The sequence below is a fragment of the Chenopodium quinoa genome, unplaced genomic scaffold (assembly GCF_001683475.1).
Source record: "Chenopodium quinoa cultivar QQ74 unplaced genomic scaffold, ASM168347v1, whole genome shotgun sequence".
Taxonomy (NCBI): Eukaryota; Viridiplantae; Streptophyta; class Magnoliopsida; order Caryophyllales; family Amaranthaceae; genus Chenopodium; species Chenopodium quinoa.
In genome coordinates, this window is record NW_018743514.1 from 1,333,665 (window position 1) to 1,357,508 (window position 23,844).

At 38.2% G+C, this 23,844-nt stretch overlaps 1 protein-coding gene across 1 annotated transcript; it reads right to left on the reverse strand.

Moving 5' to 3' along the window:
* Positions 1-439: 439 nt before the first annotated feature.
* LOC110739874 (probable zinc metalloprotease EGY1, chloroplastic) lies at positions 440-12,439 on the reverse strand. The gene is made up of 10 exons (XM_021920354.1): positions 11,834-12,439; positions 10,723-11,187; positions 10,497-10,637; positions 9,835-9,936; positions 3,567-3,778; positions 2,921-2,971; positions 2,770-2,839; positions 1,065-1,133; positions 931-981; positions 440-854 (listed from the first exon to the last, which is right to left on the reverse strand). Exons 1-10 carry the CDS (start codon positions 12,215-12,217, stop codon positions 696-698), a joined length of 1,704 nt encoding a protein of 567 aa, XP_021776046.1. The 5' UTR covers positions 12,218-12,439; the 3' UTR covers positions 440-695.
* Positions 12,440-23,844: the final 11,405 nt, after the last annotated feature.

Here is a 23,844-nt window from a genome sequence, read left to right on the forward strand (position 1 = left end):
TGCGGTGCAAACAGCAGACCAACCTCCTTACTAAAAAAATTTGCAGGAACTTGGAGATCTAGAAATGGAGCTGGTGATACCTTAGACAAGGATGCAAGATCAAGGAACGAACGTCTATATAAGACCATCATTTTGCTTTCCCCTACCATGGTCTGTAGTAAAATTGTCCTTGAACAAAAACTTAACTTCTGCACTCTATGGATTAATGTATAAAATATACTATTGTGATATTGTCCCTGATACAAGCCTTCTTGCAAATTTCAATCTCCTAGAATTAATAACCATATGATTATATGAGGATTCTGTGAAGCGGAGCTACGTATCTAATAAGTGAATAAAAATATATGAGCTACGTACCTAATAATTGATTAAAAATATAAGAACAGTTAATCGAACATCAACTCATCAATTACTCTAGTTAAGGAGACTAATCTTTCCATAAGCTATAAAATGCGAATGATAAATAAACTTGAGTATAAAATCAAAATTACAAAATTTTTTGTACATCAGTAGCTCTAATCCCAAATATTGACATCTATTGTATAATTCTTGGACATTTATTCTTTTTTTTTTCTTGGACATTTATTCTTTAATAACGTACATGTACGAACAAAGTCTCTGTGTTTAGCTATGCACACTCCAAATCAAAAAGCAGATGATTTTCTTTTTCAAATGCAGTTCGTCGTGTAAACTGATCAGAGTGTGGTCACAAGACCTACACCCAACTCCTCAGCTAGCTCATCCCAAACAGGAAGCAATGTCAATACAACCAGGAAAGTAGCTGCTACTACCACGGCTTTCCTCCAACTCCCCACCTCCGTCACATCATTTAAACATGGTTTCTCCGGAGTTCTCTGAACATTGTTAGTACATACATTAGCTAAACAAAAGACTGATTAATCGTTCCAGTTTTAAGGTGAAGCATTATACCTGACAAATTAGCACGTATAGTCCCCACGGAAGTGACAAAGGCCCCCCTAGCTGAAATAAATTTTGTGGCAAATGTGATAGAACATCATCAGATTTACAAGTAATTTCAATATTAAATTCAATAAGAGTCATACCAATCCTAGCCCAAGCAATGCATAAGTCGTCAACCCAAAAGCAATAAGTGCATTCTTTCCAAAAGCACCCTGTAAATATGATATTTGAAAAAGCATTTAGTAATTACAAGTTTGAACTATCCCACAATACATGAAGAAGACACAGGAATAGTTTGATTGAGTGAAGACCATAATAACCTGATTTATAGCAACTAAAATAACAATTAGTTTAACCATTTTACTATAAAGGGCATCTGATAAATTCCAATAATGAAACACATGTAGCAACCTCAAGTAGATCACCTATCAACTGAAATGGGAGACTTGTGCACATTTCCAACTACTTGTACAAAGAGAAGTCTTTTTTTTTTCTTTTTTTTTTTTTTTTAACGAACATCACTGAACATTGCTGCAGTAGAGAAGGCCGCAACAGCCGAATCACTGCAGTAACTAAATCAACCACATAAAGAAGATATAATCAACCTGGCATAGGTATAATCACTTAATCTTGTTAGCCAAGTTCTCTAGCCCAATAAGACACGCTGGACACAAATACTTCAATAACTGAAGACACAAAAAGAATCGCCTGGTCATTACTGAAGATATAAACGGCATATATGATGTAAAAAGATAGTCCCAACACTAAACTTCAGTGTAAAACTGATAACAAGATTTAGCAAACCTTGGGATACTGAAATATGAATCCTCAAACTCACATCATTAATTAATGCCACCAAAATAAAAATGAAACAAAAGAGCCAACAGATTGTGGAGAGGTAATAACCTCTTCCATTGTTTCTGGAGCTTTTGGTTGCTTGTACTTTATTGTTTAACTATAGTGGTTTGCACATGCAACGAATCAAAAGAGTAGAACAGCCAACATAGTTAGGTTGGTTAGTGTATAGCGTATCACCACCATGATCAGTTTTTGTATCATCATGACCACTAAGTCGTATGAAGAAAAAATAAAATAAAAAACAGAGTGCAGGTTTAAATGATTCTCCAATCATAAACCAGGTTCAACAGAACTTGTAGCAATTCAACTTTCCTTGCATACCCAAAAGTAACAACTCAACATTCATTTTGCAAAAGAAGAAAATGAAAACTGGAATTCCTTTACAACCACTATTGACATCTATTTGCACACTCTAAAAATTGTACAGATTAGATTTTCAACATCATAGAATACAAAATTATTTCAAGAAAACAATAAGCTCTTTACAAGCCCAGTCTTGTTCCAATGAAGCTTTTTTATTTAAAAAAACAAATATAGAAAATAAAATTAAAAAAAAAAAACTAAATAATTATTTGGCTACTGGATTGTAATTAATTAAGTGAAAAGGCAGAAGGTCATTTTTCATCGATTTAACTGAAAAAAGGCTGTGTAATTTCCAACTCCTTTCTTCTTGCCCAAAGTGAGAAACTCTCTTGATTTATATTATGTTACCCACAAGAACAAATGGAATGAATCATTGAACTCTTCAAGGAAAGTTAGGGAAAACTATACACAATGTTATGGGACTATAATATAATATTGACACTAGAAGACCCTTGGATACTCGGATATAAAGACTAACAATAATTTAAAGCTTCCAAAATTGCCAAGAAAAAGATATATCTTAGGTTACATATCAGATTATCCTAATTGTTCAAGCCAAGTAACCTAGCACACTTATTTTGTCATCCAAGTAGTTCAGCTAAGAGAAGAGACCAAGGTATATATTACCTGCACAGCTCTCCCACCATCAAGGCACCCAACTGGAAGCAAGTTGAAAGCAGTGCTAGTCAATCCACACCTGCAAATAGGATTAGGTTAAAAATTTTCAATAAAATAAGTATATGTGGAAAACATATAAGATTGGAACACAGAAGCTTACCAGCCAGCAATCATAAGCGGATGGATTGAAACCGAGGCAGCATGCATTGCTCTGCATTATCATAGAGCAAGTCAACAATATTTAAGAATAAGAGCATTACAAAGTTGAAATATAAGGCATAATTGAATTTGTTTTTCAATTCTTTTAGAAAACTGAGTTGCACTTGCACCGTGAGCAATGTATAAAAAAAAGTTCAAGGTGCACAGTTCCCTGTGCCTTAAGTGGGCCTAGCTGTGCCTTGTTGAAATAAGGCGCACATACCAAAAAATAACAAAAATTGTGTTAAAACAGTTGTGCACCTCAGAGGGTACGCTTAGGTGCTCCTCATCCACACTTCATCAAAATCGCTTTTCCTAGCCTAGCTGCCTAGAGCGTAAGGCGCATGACCCCTAATGCCCTGCACCTTGCCACCTAAGCACACTATACACTGACCTTGAGATAATAAGCTAATTTTTTACATGGGTCATCTCCTCATCCATATCAATAACATAGTTATTTCTTCAAATTACTTATCCGTAAAAGAGATGGAACATATACTAAGCACTAGAAAAAGTTTCGACAGTGTATCAGGTATACTGTAGACTAAGAAAGTTCCTAATCAATTAAAAAAAATAGTTTCAAAAAAGCACTTCAGGGGAAGACATACGTATAACCAAGAGTGGCTCGACTTATGAGTCCAAGAAGCAGAGAACCTTGAAATAGGGTGCTAGGCACTTGTACAAAATCCCCGGAGACATCAGGATTCAAAGACAACAGCAAGCCAACAGCAAACATGGACAAAGATAATGCAGCACCAGCAAAGGGACCAGCCAGTGAAATATCAACTTGAGTCTTTCTATCTGGAAGGATAGATTTGAACTGGAAAAAAAAAAAAAAAAGCAATCAGCCAATCAGCATTCAGCGCTTTGCACCTTTAATGGAACATTGCACAATGATGATACTGGTAAAACAATAGTACAAAATCTACTTCATCCATTTCACATCACAAGTAGGAACAGAAAAGGCAAGTATATAAAAATAAGGCAGAATTCTTATTAATATCAGGGGTTTAGTGATAGGCTTTATAAACCAAAAGCCAATATTATTTGAGGTTTTTTTTTTTTTTTTTTTTTTTGTCAAATTTATTTATTATTATATAAAATGCTTTTTCTACACTACTGAACAATTAAATGCATCTAAAGCAATAAAAGTATTTAGGTGGGTTTGCTAAGAAAAAACGAAAAGGATTGCCTGTGTGTAGAATCTGATGGTAGCCATGTGCATACACCGCAACCAATATACACACACAAGCTCAAAATAAATATAAGAAACTGTTATATTTCATGTTTATGGGGGCAGGAAGTCATGTAGAAGGAGAGAGGAAGCCATTGAAGAGTATGCTAAAGCTTGGAGAGGAAGAGAGAAGAAAAAGAGGTTTTATATGATTCTGTTATGTTATGAAAATGGTACAAGCTTAGAGTATTTATATTTACAAGCTAATGCTAATAATAAAACATAAACTAACTAAATCAATGTGAGTAAATCATAAACTCCAACACTCTCCCATGTTTGACCCAATGTAGCAAACTAGTTCCTTTGTAGACTGCAGTACACCGTGAACTCGTAAACTTCTTGTCACTTGTCAGTACTTAGTGATATAATATATCTGCTAACATCAACTCTCTTATACCAGCTAGATCACAAAGTTAGTGTTGACAGAATGTTGATAAAAAAACTGCTACCCATGATTTAGAAAATACTTGAATTCCAACATCCCCCCTCAAACTGGAATGGTTGCAAAAGTATTCCAGTTTAACTTCATTCATTCATGTAGTTTGAAAAGGCACTGAAACATGACCACCATTCCTTGACATGCTGAACTACTAATGGAGTATATATCTTGTTGGAGACCAGAATACCAATCTCCAAAACAAGTAATTCCAGTTGAACCAACATCACCAGATAACTACTGTTGTACACTGTCCCAGGTCCTCAAAATACCACCACAATCATACCACGTAATTTTGCACCAAACTGCAATGCAACACTGAATAAGAAAATGAACCATTGCTGCCACACTTCATATATACTAGCACAGCCAAAAGAACACTTCATAATCACCATATAGTCATCAACAATTCTTGCACAAGAAACAACCAGCCCAATCGAACAAGAAACGTTTGATTTCAGGAAGAGAACCTGGCTATCCCTTTGTTCTTTGAAAATGATGAAACTATAAAAGCACCATGCACCATGCACCAGCAACCAAACTAATCTCCAACAACCTAACTTTCAGTTGAAAAACAACATTAAAAGTGCCGATTCTTGTCTTATACTCCAAAAAATTTAAGAAGCAAACCAACCACCAATTGCATAATAATACACCGTAACTCCAATGTAAATGGTGAAACAAGAGGAGAATAATTATGGAAGAAAAATTTGTTTGGGAATCAGAAGAAATGTGAGACAATACAGCTAGAAAATGAGCTAAAAAACATCCAAATTAAATATTTGATCACAACGGATCTTGAGAAATGGCCTCAATGGGCAAGAAAGGACCTCTATGGGTCATCAAATTTGATCTCTATGGATCATCAACAAAGACCTCTAATGGGCCACTACAAATATCACTATGGATTAGATTAAAAGGCCTCTATGGGCACCTATGTTACTCGAACTCTTCATTTTACCTCAAGTTCCCATGTTGGACCCCACTTGGTAATTTGGTATGACACTTGGACACTTCATTTTAGCTCAAACTCATAGAATTTTTTCACAAAATCAAGTGCCCGACTTACCCGAGTTCGAGTAACATAGATGGGCACAACAAATTGACCATCTATTAGGTCTGAATATTGACCATTTATTGGGTAAAAAACTGATCAGAGAATGCCTCTTTGGGCTCATAAACAAGACCAACTATGGGTCACAAAAAAAAAAGCCTCTATGGGCTACAAATCATTCATAATTGACCTTTTTGGTCACACCAAACTTCAAAAAATCATCATCAATTCAACCCAAAGATCCACCAAACAATGTTAGATAACTTTTGCTACCACTCAATATCCACAACAACCAATCATTGTACTTTGAAACAATCCCAAATTGATGTAATCAAGCCAATATTCAACACCCAATATCCATCATCATCCAACAATACGAATTACTTCAATTCAACTCAATCAAGAACTACCTAAATCAAATCATTAACCACAATCTCAAACCACAACAACATTAAGTATCATCTTTTCTAGATTTAATAGCATGATTGATTCTTCTACATCTACTTTATCTTCAATAAGATTTGATTTGTTTCTTCCGGTACCCTATTTTTAATAACATTCCCATGGAAAATGGCAACGTTTATCACAATTGTAACATTAAATATGAGCCTTATTAATTTTAAATCTTTGGTATTGATTCATTCATCTACATGTCCATGGTAGAAGTTTCACCTCTATAATAATTTTGGAAGTTTTGGCCATCTTTTCCTCTTCCTTGACCACGTCCATTGCCATTACCACGACCACGTCCTTGTTGGGACCTCAACCACAGTATTGATACTTATGTTTATCATGCATATATTTTATTGTTAAAGGAAATTTCGGCTTAAAAACCTATTGCTCTTCTTTTTTTCCTTTCTACCATTGTTGCTCATGGCCTCATGGGCTCCAAGAGAATCATTAAATTCATCAACTATCATGGAATCCAAAACCTTATTTGAATTTTTAATAGCAACCACAATGTGGTTAAAGAGATTAGAATTCTATGAACGAAATACTTTCTTTTAAACTATGCAGGAGTCTTGCATTGACTTACCTAGCCTCTTCATTTGGTTCATAATGTATAAATTTCTTGTGAAATGATCTATGATGGAATTTTCTGACAAGATTTTCAAACTCTCCTCTTAGAGTTTGAAGGCAAACCTTCTTAACCCTATTTACTCCATTGAAAAAATTTAAGAGTATCCCATGCTTGTTTAGAAGTAGCTACATCAGTAGCTTTCTCAAACATATCATCATCCAAACCTTCATGTAGTAAGTGCATTATAATCTTTTTTTTCTCTTGATTTCCAAATAATCTTTTTTAGTTTGGTTGAATTTAGACAAATCTTCATGTTGGGTATAGCATTTTTCAACAATTTCCATAACTTCTTGTGCATCAAGAATTGTTCTCATCCTATATGAACATTTATCATAATTTTCTTTAGTAAGTCTAGGTTTCTAGTATATTGAAAAGTTATCACATTATTTTTTGTTGCATTAATTGGCTGTAGTACCACTATTTTGGAAATGTGGTAGCACACTCACATAATAAAATAAAGAATGAAACAAATGCATTTAATATACAACTTTTTGGTGCAGCAGGCCACACCGTGTGGCAGGGGTTACCCGAGTTATTTTTTTAAGGGTTACTCGAGTTACTCGGTCAGGGGTTACTTGAAGGGTTCGGGACATGGGTTATTCAAAGGGTTCACTCGGTCAAGGGTTACTTGAGGGGTTACTCGGTCGGGGTTACTCGAGTTACTCGGTTAGGGGTTACTCGAGTTACTCGGTTAGGGTTTACTTGAGGGGTTACTCGGTCAAGGGTTACTCGAGTAATTCAATCAGGGGTTACTCGGTCAAGGGTTACTTGAGGGTCCAGTTAGGGGTTACTTGAGGATCCAGTCTGGGGTTACTCGAGGGGTTCGGTCATGGATTACTCAAAGGGTTACTCGGTCAAGGGTTACTTGAGGGGTTACTCGTTCAGGAGTAACTCAAGTAACCCCTGACCGAGTAACTTGAGTAACCCCGACAACTCGAGTAACCCCTGACCAAGTAACTCGAGTAACCCCGGCAACTCGAGTAACCCCTAACCGAGTAACTCGAGTAACCCCAACAACTAGTAACCCCAACAACTCGAGTAACCCCTGATCGAGAAACTCGAGTAACCCCAGCATCTCAAGTAACCCCTGACGGAGTAACTCGAGTAACCCCTGCGGAGGGAATCCTCGTACGTGATGAATAACCAAATTACTGCACCGAAAAGCATACCGCATACAAAAATTTGTGTTTAATATAATCTTTCTTACAATCTCTCAAATGTGTGAAATAAAAATGAGTTTAATTAAATATCTCTTATAATAGAGAGATTGCCTGGTTATTCAAAAGAGCTTGATAAAGATTTCTATTTTTGTTGTCAAATGTTAAAAAAAAAATAATAAATCAAAAATAAAACAAAGCCATTAAACATGTCATGATTGGAATCATATTAGAATAAGATTAAAAGAGCATAAGACAAGTATGGAGTATTTTAAGAACATGGCAATTTGGTATGATTTGCAATCAAAGTTGTAATAAGATTATTGATAAAGTAGCTCAAAAATAAATGAAAAAGAAAAAGATCATTGGTAAAAGGTTTTGCCAAGAATTGTTCAATTGTGAAATTTCTTGCAAAACATAGTTTGGCATTTCGTGGTACTAATGAGAGATTGTATCAAAATAGTAACGGGAATTTCTTAAACTTGATTGAAATGTAGACAGCGATTGATCCAATCATTCACTAGCATGTTCGCCGTGATGATATACATGTTTATTATCTTGGTCATGATATTCATGCTTATTGTAACTAATACCAATTTATTTCGTTTTAGTTGCAGGTGGGTAGTAGAATCTAGTGGATATTAAAATCTTAGTTTGTGTTATACGAGCTTGATAAGGTATTTATTTTACTTTTATCAATCTAAATGAAAACAAAGTTTTTGATGTGATAATGCGTATTTTATGTGTATAAGTGTATTATGTGATTTAGGGAAGGAATTCGACTTGTTACTTCCCTTTCCAAGCAACTATTTTGGCATATACAAATATTATTTGGTCCAATTTGGGTTCTTATTTCTAATGATGGTTGCTATTTTCTTATTACAGTAAAGATTTTCAAATAGTCTTGCAAAGATCATTTATGTGAAAATTGAATAATCGGAATCTATTATATATATATCTTAAAAATCTATTAGGATGGAACTAATTTTATATGATTAACTACAATTAAAAACAATTAAAGTATTATGTTATGTGACTTATGTGATGGTACACGCACAAAATTATTTTTCTACAGTAATTTATCACTTAGATTGAAAACTCCTAGATGATAACTAGTAAGCCATCATAGGTTGGGTCCTCTATGGTGTTGACCATGTTGGTGGAATGACATAATATGTATTAATTTTTAGGTTAGAACCACATAGCATGAGCCTAGGCTTATTCTAATCCTTTGGGAAAAACTGGGGGGTATACATACATAAGGATTAAGGACTTGTTCACTTCACATGAAATACGGTGATCTGAACTGATTTTCAATAAAATCTTATTTGGTTTGATGTAAATTTTAATTATATGGTCTGGTCTGGTCTCATCTGGTCAATTTGACTAAATTGGACCGCATTTTTATACTAATATATAAAGTAAAACATTATCAAAAAAACACAAACAAACAAATATGCAAAGATATAGAAGAAACCGCTAACACAATTTCATACAATCAGCCTAACACATTTCTTAAAAGAGATTACCATATCTTTGCTATTTCTTTTTTTTATCTAAAGAAAAAAAAAAATTAACTCTAGTAAAAAGCAGAGATCAGTCAAATTATAATTGAGACTTAGTCCATTATAAATCTATAAAGTAGTGCTGAAATTCCAAGACTGACAGTTTCAGCTCCTTAACCTTTCTTCCCTTTTTGTTAAATGATAAATACATTATCTTCATCTTACTGAATCATACAAATTATGTAGGTTTTTCTCCTTTGGAAATGGATTAATAAGAAAAACAGCTAAATATAGAAAACCTGTTTGAAATTTCAGTCAGAAATGTAAGAATTTGAGTAAGAGATGCTTATTGACTGCAGAGGTATTGTGGAGAGCTCAATAGTTGGCTTACAAAAGCACGTGTTCTTACCTGTGTGATTGCACCAAAGCTACCAAGAGTTATGTTGGGGATAAAATAAGGAATGCTGAGCTTCACATTTTTTGGAAAAGCTGCCAGATAATGCCCAATTTCCTACAGAACGAAAAAAAAAAAAAAAAAAAAAAGAGAAGAAGAAGAAGTCATAGTTAAATATAAGAAAAATACAAGTATGCAACAAGGTCAACAGAATGACTAACAGCTCACCATTGTCAATTACTTCGATCTGAGATACGATTGGCAATAAGTCAAGGTAATCAAATGGTAACTAGCATTTAGCCTACCATCTGATTACAGAGAAATGTATGACAGTTGCCAGTAATTGACTTTGACCCAAGACTAACGAGACTGGTTATAGAAAACTCCATGCAATAGGAACTTAAACAGGTGGTTGAGTATTAGCTGAAATAATTAAAAGCTGAAAGATACATGCTTTATCTCTACCCAACCAAGAAAATGAAGTTATGAAACAACACCTCTTTCCTTCAGCATCATCATATTAAACAAAAGATGCTATGAAATAAGTAACATAAACCCTTAATTCCAGTTTTAAGAGTTAAATTTCTTTAAGATTGAGCATATAAGGCTAAATTTAATCCTTCTCATGAATCAAAATCAAATGAAGAACCAAAAGACAAGGTAAATAACATCTTTACATGAAACAGCTGAACTCCCAAGACACCATAAGCTAGAGGCAGAGCAGCATCCACAAATGGAAGTAGCAACTGCATGTCTGGAGGCTCAATTGCATCAGGATCTGTGAAGTACTTCACTACCTCTGGAGGAAGACGATTTATCTGTGAATGTCCACAATTGTGACAGTAAGGTTGATATAATCTGGATATATAATTGTTGCCAAGGAATTAATGGATATAAGTATACCTGAGATGCAATGCCTAGCTCAACTGAGGAACCAATGGTGAGAAGGAACAAAAGTAGAGCAATTACATACTGCCAAAGTGTCGTAGGCCCAGGTTCAGAGACCTCTTTTCGTAGCATACCAAAACTAACACGAGGTCCACCACGAGGATCAGGACCCTCTGCATTAGGTTCCTCCACCATAAAAAGATTGTACTTGTCACCCATGAGTTCTGCGAGCTGTTTTTGAAGCTTCTCAAATACGTCCTCCCTTTTCCCCCTCAAGTTCCCAAGGAAAAGAATTCCTTCACCAAGATCACCAAATGGCTCTTCTTTTGTCACCCAAAAGGTAGAATAACCAAATAACTTTTCCTTTATCAGCTTTACATCAGCTGGATCAACCTTTTCCGGTCCTAGAAGTTCCATTAACTTAAAAGAGTCGACTTGAAAATTGTTATATGGTGTCCCTACAGGAGAAATTGGTGGTGGCTGCAAAGATAATAATATTAATGGGATTTCGATTTCTTTCCACCAAGGGCATATAAAAGAATCAATCAGAAGATTCGGAACAGTATGGCTAACTACTTAAGGAATTCTTCTTATAGCCTGCAAAACCCCGGCCCCTAACAAAGTGTAAATTGATGATATGCAATCCATGACTGCCAGTTCTAAAGTGCATGGTATGTAATATGGAGGGCTTTTCTTTTCTAAAATCACAAATTGATTCCCCAATAATACACGAACATTTAACAAAACATCTTGCTTAAGCAACCTACCAAAGCCGAAAGGCCTAGTGTAAGGATCAGCTCCAATCACTTCCCCTAAATACATCACATTACTATCTTACGCAGCTAAAACTAGTGAAATTCAACATTCTAATCCTATAATGGTAAGGCATACACCTCATCAACTGAACTCAGATACCACTCAGTATTAAGGGTGCATTATCAATTGGCATACCAACTAATTATGTATTCAATCATCATAACATAACAGATACTAAAACAAAATGAAATTACATTTTTTAGCATACAGCCCACAAATTAATTCAAGAAACTATAAACAAAAACATAATGTAACCGGGTGCATAACGCCCATCATGCTCTCGAGTGTAGGATATAAAAATTGTGCTCACCTCGGAAGAAGAAAAGGAAGTAGGCTTATTTTCCGACCATAACTCACCAACACCCTCCTCTTTATCTTCCACCACTCTCTCTTTCTCTTTAGTCGCCAAATTTGATTCATTTGCCGAATTTCCGTCATCACCATCTTCATCACTACCTCTACTAAAACACATTAATCGATCAAACAAGCCCCTATTTTTCTGGGAAATTAACAAATATCTCTTCAACCCCTTTTGGCACAAATAACAACTATTACTATTATTAAACTTTGACCCAAAGTTATCATTGACAAATTGAGGTTTTCTGTGTATATTGGAAGAAAATGAAGGGACCCCATTAATGGTGGTTCTGAAATTAAGAGTAATAAGACTGCTGCAACTAGTAAAAGTTCCCATTGATTGAATACAAGCTCATAGAAGAGATGATTAATATTGTAAAAATGGTGTTTTTGACATGATTTTTTGAAATTGGGATGAAGTAGTAGAAGAGGCTAATAAGTTATTGAAGGTTAATTTTCATGGTTGTTCTTGCCCGTTGGCTGGGTTTGGACAGTTTATCTTCTTTTTCTTCTGGTTTTGATTTTTTAAGTTTTAATTTTATTTATTTTTTAAATATCTTGTTAGTATCATCATCAATAATCAATAGAAAAATTGCTGGGATTAATCCCAACTTTGCTCCGTTTGTCAAAATTAATCCCAACTTACGTTTATTTTTTAGGAAAAATTGACGAGAATAATCCCAACTGTGCTAGATTAGCCCAAAATAATCCCAACTTTCAATTATTTTTTAATCTTTGATATGAATTTGCTTTTAATGGTCCCAGGTGACCGGTAATGAGTAGGTATATTTTTTTTTTAGATTTAATTTACATGTGTCATCACGTGATCGGTCAAATTTTTTTTTAATAATTTTATTGTTTAAAAAAACATGATTATTTGTTAATAACCAAGCCTTAATTATTTATTCAAAAAAAATTAACACTTAATTAACTCTTTAAACAAAATTACTACACTTAATTAATTAATTTAAAACTAAATAATTACCAAAAAAAAAAAAAAAGCAGTTTGATGTTGTAAAGTCCAAACCACGCCAGCAACTAGTCAACGACCCAGCCACCTCCACCCTACCTCCCCTGGGTCACCAACACCGATCTATCCACCTCCACCACCCTACCTCCCCCGACCCTATACCCAATCCTACCACAACCACTGTAACCAAGGCGGCGTCCAAGAACAGTGGCTAAAGCAGAATCAACGGCCCGGTCGAAAGAGCCAAGGCAGAGAACAAGCTGCCATGGAAGAAATCGACGTTGGGCGGCGCTTGGGAGGGAAGCGAGGGAGTGGAGAAGGGTAGCGACGGCTGACTCGATAGTGGGCCGTTGGTTTTCTAGGATTTCGTGAGGGTGGAGAGTTGGTGGTTCAGAGGGTGGGTGGCGCGGCGTCGGCGCGGGAGGAGAGGGTCTGGGCGTCGCCGGGGTTGGAGGCAGGGGGGTCGGGCTAGCGGGGTGAGTGGTGGAGATGGTGGTTGGGGCTGTTGGGGTGGTTTTTTTTAATTATTTAATTAATATTTTTTTTTTGAATCATAATTAATAATTTATTTATTTATTTTTTCTTAAAAAAGTCTTAACTTTTTTTTTATTATTTTTTTACCAATTAGGTGACGACACGTGTCATCTAACTTGTTATAACAAGTTAGGTGACCTGTTAGGACCATTAGAAGCAAATTGATATTAAAGTTCGAATTATTAAAAAATAATCGAAAGTTGGGATTATTTTGGACGAATCGACCAAAGTTGGGATTATTCCCATCAATTTTTCCTATTTTTTATTAATCCCTACTTTATAACCAATCCACTCCCATTGCACCTTACCGGTCATCCAACTTGATATAGCAAGTTACTAGACATGTGTCAGCCATGATTGGTCCAAATTTTTTTTTTTAAAAAAAATAAAAAATAACTCAATAAAATTAAAACAAAATAATAATAAAAATAAAAACCCTAACCCTACCCAGCTGGTGGCAACCCCTGCCACCTCCAACAGATGGCAGCCCCTGTCGTTTTCGGCAGGCTTCCTTCCTTCCTCGTCGTTTCTGCCCCTTTCCCCCTCTGCCGATTTCCGCCCTCTCACCCCTTCCCCGTGGAATTATGACCATCTCCCTCCCATCCCCGCCAATTTCTGCCTTTCCCCCACTGATTTCCGCCCTCTCATCCTTCCCCGTTGAATTCGACCACCCCGCTGCCTTCTCGGTCGAATTTCGACCACCCCTCCCTTCCCCTCCCCGATTCCAGCTGTCCTTTAAGGTGGCTGGCGTTTTGGGTGGTGTTTTGGGTGTTTTTACCCAGGACACGTGGTCTAATGGGAAGGTGACACGTGTCACTTCAGGAGAAGTTCCCAGAGAACCAATCCCCTGCTAACACGTGGCATCTCTAATGATTGGGAAAAATGGCGGCCTTTCTGGCCGAATTCCCAAGGAAGCCCACCATTTCTAGGTTTCTGTAACCTAGGATGGAGGCACGCATTTCGAGACCCTATAAATAGGGATATGTTCCCATCATGGGACACATTAAGAAATATTCACAAAAACTGAGCAATCATTAATTGTAGATACTCTCTCGAAATCCGAGAAGATACTTTACTTTCCGCACTTTTTATAGACTCCATACATGTTCTAACTTGATCGTCGGAGGCGGAACTCCACCCAACCGGAGTTTCCATTATTTTGCAGGTACAGGCGTCCCGAGTCCAGTCTTGGTGTTATAACTCTCCCGAGGGACACAAAAAACCCCGAAACATTTTGGTGCCGTCTGTGGGGAGAGTACTTCTAAGATGGCTTTGCATGAGTCTGTACCGCCTGCTAATGAGAAACGGCCTTTAGTTGGAGTAGAGGTATATACGGACCAAGATAGTGGCGACGACTTCGATGTCGACACCTATATGGCCCCAGATGGGTCACTCAGAACAAGGCGCACCCGTCCCTTAGAAATAAAGGAACGGGGTACTGATCAAGCTAGCCCAAGTGTGCCAATTATAAAGCCGTCTGAACCCCAGGTGGCAGAAGGCGCAGCCCCTGTCACTCGAAATGAGCTCACGGAATTCATGACAAGTTTCAAAGAGGAAATCAAGGATTTAATCAACAAGAAGACGGCTGGCTCCAACAGGGGTCAGTCGGCCAAGAAGAAAAAACCAGTCAAGGACCGTGTGCCTACTCCACATCCCAAACCAAAGATGAGAACCGGCCCTTGATTGAGTTGTCTAAGATCTGATTCCCTAATGCAGGGAAGAGGAAGGACATCCGACAAGTTCAGCCGGATGGATCAAAGAAGACTTATTCGGATGCCCGGATGTTAATCCAGCAAAAGAAAAATCAACAACTATCTGAGTCGGCCTCAACGTCGACTTACCCAGACAGCTTTCAAAATACCTTGATGAGGTATTTGCAATCAAACCGAGAGGGTCAGTCAGGCGGCATGTCCGTCCATTCTGGCCCTCAGATAATCCATTCGGCTCTGTATGTGCCCTAACAGCCATACATGTCATATGGGCAACAATATATGCAGCCGACTCTCTTTGGGGGTTAGGCGGCACAGAATGTCCAACCTTTGGACTGGCAGCTCCGTCTGCTCAAACTTAGGGAACAACCTTCTGCGTTCTCTAAGGAGATAACCGAGGCGGCTCAGCCGGCCAAGGTTAAAAATATGTTGGTAGGTACTTATGATGGTACCACCAACCCTGAAGACCACCTGATGGCCTACACCAACCTCATGTATCTACAGAGGTCGGACGATGCCACCTGGTGTCGATGCTTCCCGGCTACATTGAAGGGCATTTCCCAACGATGGTTTGGCAACCTGCCAGCCGGATACATAAACAGCTTCAAGACGCTTGCGTACTTGTTTGCTTCCAACTTCTCTTTGAACATCCCTGCAAAGAAAACAAGTCTAGACTTGAGTGCTATACAACAGGGAGATAGAGAAGGGCTTAGGTCCTACGTCAAGCGGTTCAACCTGATGAGAATTCAGATTCAAGGGCTGTCTGACAAAGTGGCTTACACAGACTTCTTCAAATGTCTGAAAGACGGGACGACCTTTAAGTTTGACCTTGTCAGAAAGAGGGTTGCTACCCTCAAAGAGGCGCTGATGGAGGCGGAAGCCTATATACAGGCGACTGTACTCTGTGTCATCAGCAAACAGCCGGACCCTAAGAAATCCGACAAAAAAGATAGTCGGTCTGCTCAGCCGGCTAAAAAAGAAGAGAGCAAGAAACGAAAAGAAATCTGGGTGGCAGATAAATCTGATCAGCCACCCCAGAAGAAAAAGAAAGAGTTAAAACCGTACGTCCCCAAGTACGAGTTTAACAAAGACTGCTACTCCATCCTCATGAAGATCAAAGACCAGGTGACAATTGAGAAACCGACTGCAATGAGAGGTTCCGCCAAAAGTCGGAACAAAAACAAATACTATCATTTTCATGAAGATATAGGCCACGACACCAACGACTGTTATAGTCTCAAACGGTTGTTGGACCGTCTGACTGATAAAGGGGTGCTGCAGTCCTACATTCTGAAGTCCAAGGTGACCCTAAAAACAGATGGCGGACAGCCGTCCAAAAAAGCAGACGAACTTGCAATTAGTTCGGACACTGACGAAAAACAGATCTATACTATAGCCGGCGGTTTTGCTGGAGGGGGTCCAACCATCCGGGGCACTAAAGACTATATCAGGCGGCTGGATGTCAATTTAGTTGATGAGGACCAGGCGTCAAAAGACACCTTTCCTGACGTCATTATCACTGAGAAGGACAGGGGTAAGGTCAGGCGGCCACTTGATGACCCCATAGTCATTGAATGCAAGGTCGCCAATCAAAGAGTGGGACGGAACCTTATTGACACCGGGAGCTCGTCTAACCTTATCAGCTACAAGTGCTTGACGAAGCTCAAGTACAAGCCCAACAGCATGTACAAAGTCTCTCACCCTTTGGTTAGTTTTGGGGGTGGAGTAGTGCATCCGATGGGGAGGATTGACCTACCCATCCGGCTAGGAGAGAAGGGGGAAGGGCGCCATATGGTCGTCAAATTCTTGGTTGTTGAAGAATTAGTTGCCTATAACCTGATATTGGGTCGTCCAGCCCTTAATGAATCCAAGGCTGTCATCATCCTATCTCTCATGCTGTTGAAATTCGAGAGAGATGACGGGTCAGTGGGATCACTGAATGAGGATCAAAAGGCAGCGATGGAGTGTTATCTCTCAAACGTCAAGCCTACTGTGGCCGCAGCCGGCCAAGGTGAAGAGCCCATTGACCTTGATGACTTCAAGGAAGCCGCGCCTGCCCCTAGGGCAGCCGACAAAAAGAGAAGGTGGACTAGTTAGTGGCCGTCAAAGAAGAAAAGCAATAGCAATCACTGATCAGGGAATGGTCGGATGATCTCCGTCCCCAGCCGCCTGGTGAAAATATTGACATCGCCTTAGACGATACACGTCCAGAGCGAACTGTTAAGGTTGGGACGGCTACATTCGCAAAGTTGGGTGTAGACTTGCACTAACTACTGAAAGAGTTCAAAGACATTTTTGCCTTTAAAGTGGAAGAGATGACAGGCATCAGCCCGGATCTCGCTATCCACAAACTCGCCGCAGATCCAAAAAAGAAGCCTGTTAGGCAAAAAAAAAAAAAAGAAACCACGGTGAAGAAAGATCACAGGCAGCAGCCGCCGAGGTAAAGAAGCTGATGGAAGTATGGTTCATTCAGCAATGTTACTACCCGGACTGGGTAGCAAATGTTGTTCTTGTTAAAAAGTCGAATGAAACCTGGAGCATGTGTGTTGACTACACAGATCTGAATAAGGCATGTCCGAAGGATAGTTATCCCCTTCCAAAGATTGACAGTTTGGTCGACTCTACAGTCGGCCATGCCTTGATGAGCTTCATGGACGCCTACTCAGGCTTTCATCAGATACCCTTGTGGAAAAAAGATCAAGAAACGACTGCATTCGTCACTGATCAAGGGTTATTTTTTATACTGTGATGCCGTTTGGCTTTAAAAATGCGCTTGCAACTTTCCAACAAATGATTAATACAGTCTTCATTAATCAAATTGGGAGGAATGTAGAGGCGTACATAGATGACATGATAGTCAAATCCAAACAATAGGTGGATCACCTTACTGACCTCTGAGAAACGTTCACCACCCTTAGGCGGCACAAGGTCATGCTCAATCACAAGAAGTGTGTCTTTGGTGTTGAGTCTGGGAAGTTTCTCGGGTTTTTGATTGATCAAAAGGGGATAGAAGCCAATCCAGAAAAGGTACAGGCGGTAATTGACATGAAGTCACCCCACACTGTCAAAGAAGTTCAAAAGTTAACCGGTTGCCTGGCGGCGTTGGGGAGATTCCTCAACCGGTCAGGTGACAAGTGCCTCTATTTCTTCCAAGCAATAAAAAAGAAGACTAGGTTTGAATGGGGGAATGATGCTGAGGCGGCATTTCAGAAGTTGAAGGAGCACTTGAATTCATTGCCAAGGCTTGTAAGCCCTCTATAACAGGAGGTGCTTTACATGTATTTGGCCGTCTCAGACCATGCCCTCAGTGCCGCACTCTTGGCTGAAAGAGACGGCGTTCAGCTTCCTGTTTATTTCATTAGCCATGTTCTTCGAAATGCTAAATTACGGTTGATATGTTCGTTTTATATAGTGATTTACCCTCGTCCCTTGGTCATAGTTAGGAGTATTTTTGGCTCTTTAGAGCCACTATTATTACTAATATGCGTTTTCTAGTGTTTTCGTAGTTTTGGTACTATTTTATAGGAAATTGCAGATTTGGAGCATTTTTACGGACTTATGATAAGCCACTACGAGCATTGGAGAATTATGACCGTATTTCATAGCCCAAGACCGGTTGGAGTCATCAAATCGGTGATTAAGGGCTCGACATAGAAGAGACCGAGGTAATGGACCAAGTATTCAAGACCCAAGGTGGAAAACCTGAAATTGGGCCAAGAGAAATAGCCCAAAAGTGAAGGTCCAGCTTTTCCCGGGAGCTCGCCCGACCGGGCAAGCCCTCGCCCTGAGGCGCGCCCGGCCGGGCGAGGCATATAGAGGAAAAGAAGTGTTCGCCCTGACGCGCGCCCGACCGGGAGCGAATGAAGGAAAAAAGGGTAAAAAAGGCGGGCCCGGCCGGGCGAAGCTCTGCACGACCGGGCGCGTGTTTCTGAAGAGTTTTAGGATTTAATTTGTTTTATCTTTTTCGCCTAAGTATAAATACGATTTATTTTAGGAAGTTTTGGACGGTCTTTTTTACTCTTTACTTAGTTTTTGGATTTAGTTTAAACTTTTGTCAATACTCTTACTTTCTCTCTCTACACTCTTGAGATTTATACAATTCACCATTTCCGTTTATTTTGGTAACGCCCTTTTATTTTCAGTAATTTTATTGCTTAGATTAATTATGTCTTGCTTAATACTTTGATTAGTTTAAATTTAATTAAGTGTGAGTAGTTTAATTATAGGGTTATGGGGATCCATAAATAATATGAAGGGGTTAATTTATTATTGTTAATTGTTAATGCTTTGGTTGATTTCCTATTGATTGATTTAATGCTATGCAATTAGATTAGGCCTGGTTTAATTATTGTATGAGTTATGCAATATTGATTCGAGATTAGAGAGATGAGAATTGATGTTTAGTTTCAATAGGAAGATTAATTTATAAATGGTTAGGTCAAGATTCGAGAGATGCGATTTAATACCGGTAGATTAATTCTGTGATTGTAATACGTAGCGAAAGCCCTTTATGATCTGATTAATTGATGCATTGATAATTGATTGTTGTGTTTTACCCTGGAATATTATTTATTGGTGAACCTATACCCTAGCCCTTTTCATTATTGATTTCCTCCCTTAGTTTAATTATTTTCCATTAGTTTAATTCTCATTAAAAACAATTTGGTTACTTGATAATTTAGATTATATTAATTGATTAGGAATAAAAAGACTTGTTTCCCTGTGGATTCGACCCTTCTTCCCTATCTATATTAGTTAGTGGTTTTAGGAATTACTTTGATTAGGTGATACGACTTTAGCCTGTCAAAATTTGGCGATGTTGCCGGGGAAACGGTTTTATTTTTATTTCTAATTATTTTTGTAGTCTAGATTATTTTCTTTAGTCTCAGAGAACGCAAGTTCTTTGGGACAGTTTCTCATACTTGTTTGTTTAATTATGTGTTTATGCCCAGGAGTTCTAGATCAGGTTACATTCCATTCGATCTTGAAATTGAACGTTCTTTTCATAGACAGAAGAACCTTTTTAGACAAGTACAAGCTAATCCGAGGGTATTACACCTTTGGAACCCCCATCTGATTCCAGCGATACAGAAGTTTCTTTAGAACTAGAATCAGAGATGACGGCTCAACCACCTCGCAAGCTCAGCGATTATTCGCAGCTGTCCATGGCAGATTTTCCACACCTTGCCCCTACACCCGATCTCTAGGGAGTACAATGCGAGATCAAATCCCAGTTTATTACCATGATCGAAAGGAAGCATTTTAGTGGAACTAAGGGTGAAGATCCAAATCTTCACATCTTGGATTTTTGCCAATATTGCCAATATTAGGCAAGCAGGGGTTACGCAGGACCAAATCAGGGAGATTCTTTTTCCCTTTTCTTTATGTGGTAAAGCTAAATTGTGGTACAATGGCTTGAATAGAACTGCACTTGGTATTACTAACTAGGATACTCTTGCTTTAAATTTGTATAATAAATATTACTATGTAGAGAGGACAGCTTTATTAAGGAGTTCAATCCAAAATTTTGCCTAAGAAGCTGATGAAAGTCTATATGAAGCTGGGGAAAGGTTTAAGGATTTGTAGAGAGAGTGTCCCCATCATGGTTTGGCGCAGTGGCAGATAATCCAAGCCTTCTACAATGGGCTTGGAAATACATCTAGATCAATACTTGACTCAGCAACCAATGGAAGATCTATGAATCTCCAAGAAGACTTAGCAGGAACAGTTATTGAAGAGATGGCAATTCATAATTCCCAATACGGGAATCCTAGAGGTTTTGCAAACAAGGGGAAACATAATGTCGATTCAGTATCCTTTGTGCAAGCTCAATTAACCTCTATTTGCCAAAAATTAGATAATATTAGTACTGCTATTCCTACTTCTTTAGCTAATGTTTCTGCTGTCAATAATACTAACGATGCTTTTTGTGAAAATTGTGGAATTGTAGGTCATTGGGCACAAGATTGTAGGAGTTCCATGGAGCAAGTTAATGCCTTCCAAACCTATAGGCAAAATAACCCATACTCCAACACTTATAATCTTGGTCTCCGGAACCATCCAAATCTTTCTTACCGAAGTACAAATGTTCAAAACCCTCCACCTCCACAACAACCACAACAACAAGCACCAAAACAACCACATCAAAAATATTATCAACCACCCAACCAAAGGACCCAACCACAAACTCCACCTCCATCTACTGACCCTGCCTTGTCAGAAATTAAAACTATGTTGGCTAGTATGCAAAAGCATATGCAGAGTAGGGATGCACAAATCGATTCAATTCTAGCTCACAATAAAATTATAGATAATCAAATTGCGCAACTTTCCTCTGCTCTACAAACTCGCCAGCAGGGAGCCCTACCATCGCAACCAAAGTAACCTACAGATCATGCAAATGTAATTACTCTAAGGAGTGGTTCACACTATGATGGGCCTGCTATGCCCAAGGATGATGAACCTGTTTTAACAAAAATTGCTAATCTTGATTCTGTTATACTAAATGATTTTGTTACTGACCCTGCAGGGCTCTAGAGTAAAACTAACATTTCTGATAATACATTGCAGGGAACAACTCCTAAGAAAATTACAACCCAAGATAAGAGTGGAGATGTACAGAAACCAGTTATCAAACTACCATTCCCCAATAGACAATTGAAGACTAAGTTAGATAACCAGTTTGGTAAGTTTCTGGAGGTGGTGAAAAACTTTCAGGTAACAGTTCCTTTCACAGAGTTATTTACACAAGTTACTGCATATGCTAAATTCATGAAAGATATTTTGACTAGGAAGAGAGCCTTTAATGAGGTGGAGACTGTAGTTTTACAGAGGAATGTAGTGTTGTATTACAAAATAAATCTCCACCTAAATTAAAGGATCCTGGTAATTTTTCTATTCCCTGTCATATTGGAAATGTCTTCATTGATAAAGCATTATGTGATTTGGGTGCTAGTGTTAGTGTTATGCCATCGTCTGTGTGTTCAAAGCTTAATATGGGTGATTTAAAAGTTACTAACATTACCTTGCAAATGGCAGACCGTTTTGTTAAATACCCTTTAGGTATTCTAGAGGATGTCCCTGTTAGGGTTGGTAACTTTTTTATCCCTGTTGATTTTGTTGTTTTAGACATGGCTGAGGATACACAAATTCCAATAATATTAGGTAGACCTTTCCTCCACACTGCAGGAGCCATTATTGATGTAAAAAATGGAAAACTAACTCTATCTGTCGGAGATGACAATATCACTTTTAATTTAGGGAAGGTTTTGAAAGGTCCTATGTTAGAGGAAAATTGTTGTAGTATTGATGTGATTGATGTTATTTGTGAAGATAGCTTACCACAGGTCCTTGCGAGGGATCCCTTGGAGGAAGTACTTTGTGGTAATTTTAGTACAGGTGAAGCTGATATTTGGAGCAATGAGGTGGATGCTATAGAGAAGGCTCTTGCACTTGAAGAGCTTGACTTTAAGGAGAACAAGAAGGTAGTAAAATTAGACAGGAATCAAAACCTACAGAGGTTAAGAAACCTGAACTAAAACCTCTCCCTTCTCACTTAAAATATGTATTTCTTGATGAGCACGAACTACACCCTGTGATCATTAGTACTGCACTTGATGACCCACAAACTTCCCAACTTCTTAAGGTTCTTCGAACCCACAAAAAGGCAATTGGGTACAGTATTGATGATCTCAAGGGTATTAGCCCTAATTTTTGTATGCACAGGATACATTTAGAGGAAAATCACAAGCCATGTATTCAACCCTAGAGAAGGTCAAATCCTAACATGCAGGAAGTAGTTAAGAAAGAGGTTATGAAATTACTTGATGCAGGTATTATCTATCCTATTTCTGACTCAAAGTGGGTGAGTCCTGTACAAGTAGTTCCTAAAAAGGGTGGGATGACTGTGATTAAAAATAATAACAATGAATTGATCCCCTCTAGAACTGTAACAGGGTGGCGTATGTGCATTAATTATCGTAGATAAAATATTGCCACCAAGAAAGATCACTTCCCTATCCCTTTTATTGATCAAATGTTAAAAATGTTAGCTAATCATAAATTCTTTTACTATCTAGATGGGTACTCGGGATTTTTCCAAATTCCGATTCAGCCTGAAGATCAGGAAAAAACCACATTTACATGCCCTTATGGTACTTTTGCATATCGTAGGATGCCATTTGGTCTATGTAATGCCCCCGCTACTTTTCAACGTTGCATGATGAGTATCTTTTCTGAGTTCATAGAGTCTATCATGGAAGTCTTTATGGATGATTTTAGTGTGTATGGGTCTTCATTTGATGCATGTCTAGCTAATCTCACTAAAATTTTAAAAGACGTGAAGAATGCAATTTGGTCCTAAATTGGGAAAAATGTCACTTTATGGTGACAGAAGGAGTAGTCCTTGGTCATATTGTATCTGATAAGGGTATACAAGTAGATAAAGCTAAGGTTTCTGTGATTGAGCAATTACCTCCACCAATTAATGTTAAGGGGGTTAGAATTTTCTTAGGTCATGTGGGGTTTTATCGTCGTTTTATAAAGATTTTTCTAAAATTGCTAGACCACTGACTCAACTTTTACTCAAGGATGCCCCATTTTATTTTACTGATGAGTGTCTTGAGGCTTTTAACAGGATTAAGCAGGATTTGATATCGGCACCCATCATATGTGCACCCGATTGGAATCTTCCTTTCGAGATCATGTGTGATGCCAGTGATTTTGCAGTAGGAGCCGTGCTAGGACAAATAA

Excerpts from the sequence above, each read along its gene's own strand:
- LOC110739874 (XM_021920354.1), bottom strand. The coding sequence starts at position 12,217 with ATGGGAACTTTTACTAGTTGCAGCAGTCTTATTACTCTTAATTTCAGA. Across the intron at positions 10,638-10,722 it reads AGCTAGGCATTGCATCTCAG|ATAAATCGTCTTCCTCCAGA; the intron begins GTATACTTATAT and ends GGACATTCACAG. Across the intron at positions 1,134-2,769 it reads ATGGTGGGAGAGCTGTGCAG|GGTGCTTTTGGAAAGAATGC; the intron begins GTAATATATACC and ends TCATATTTACAG.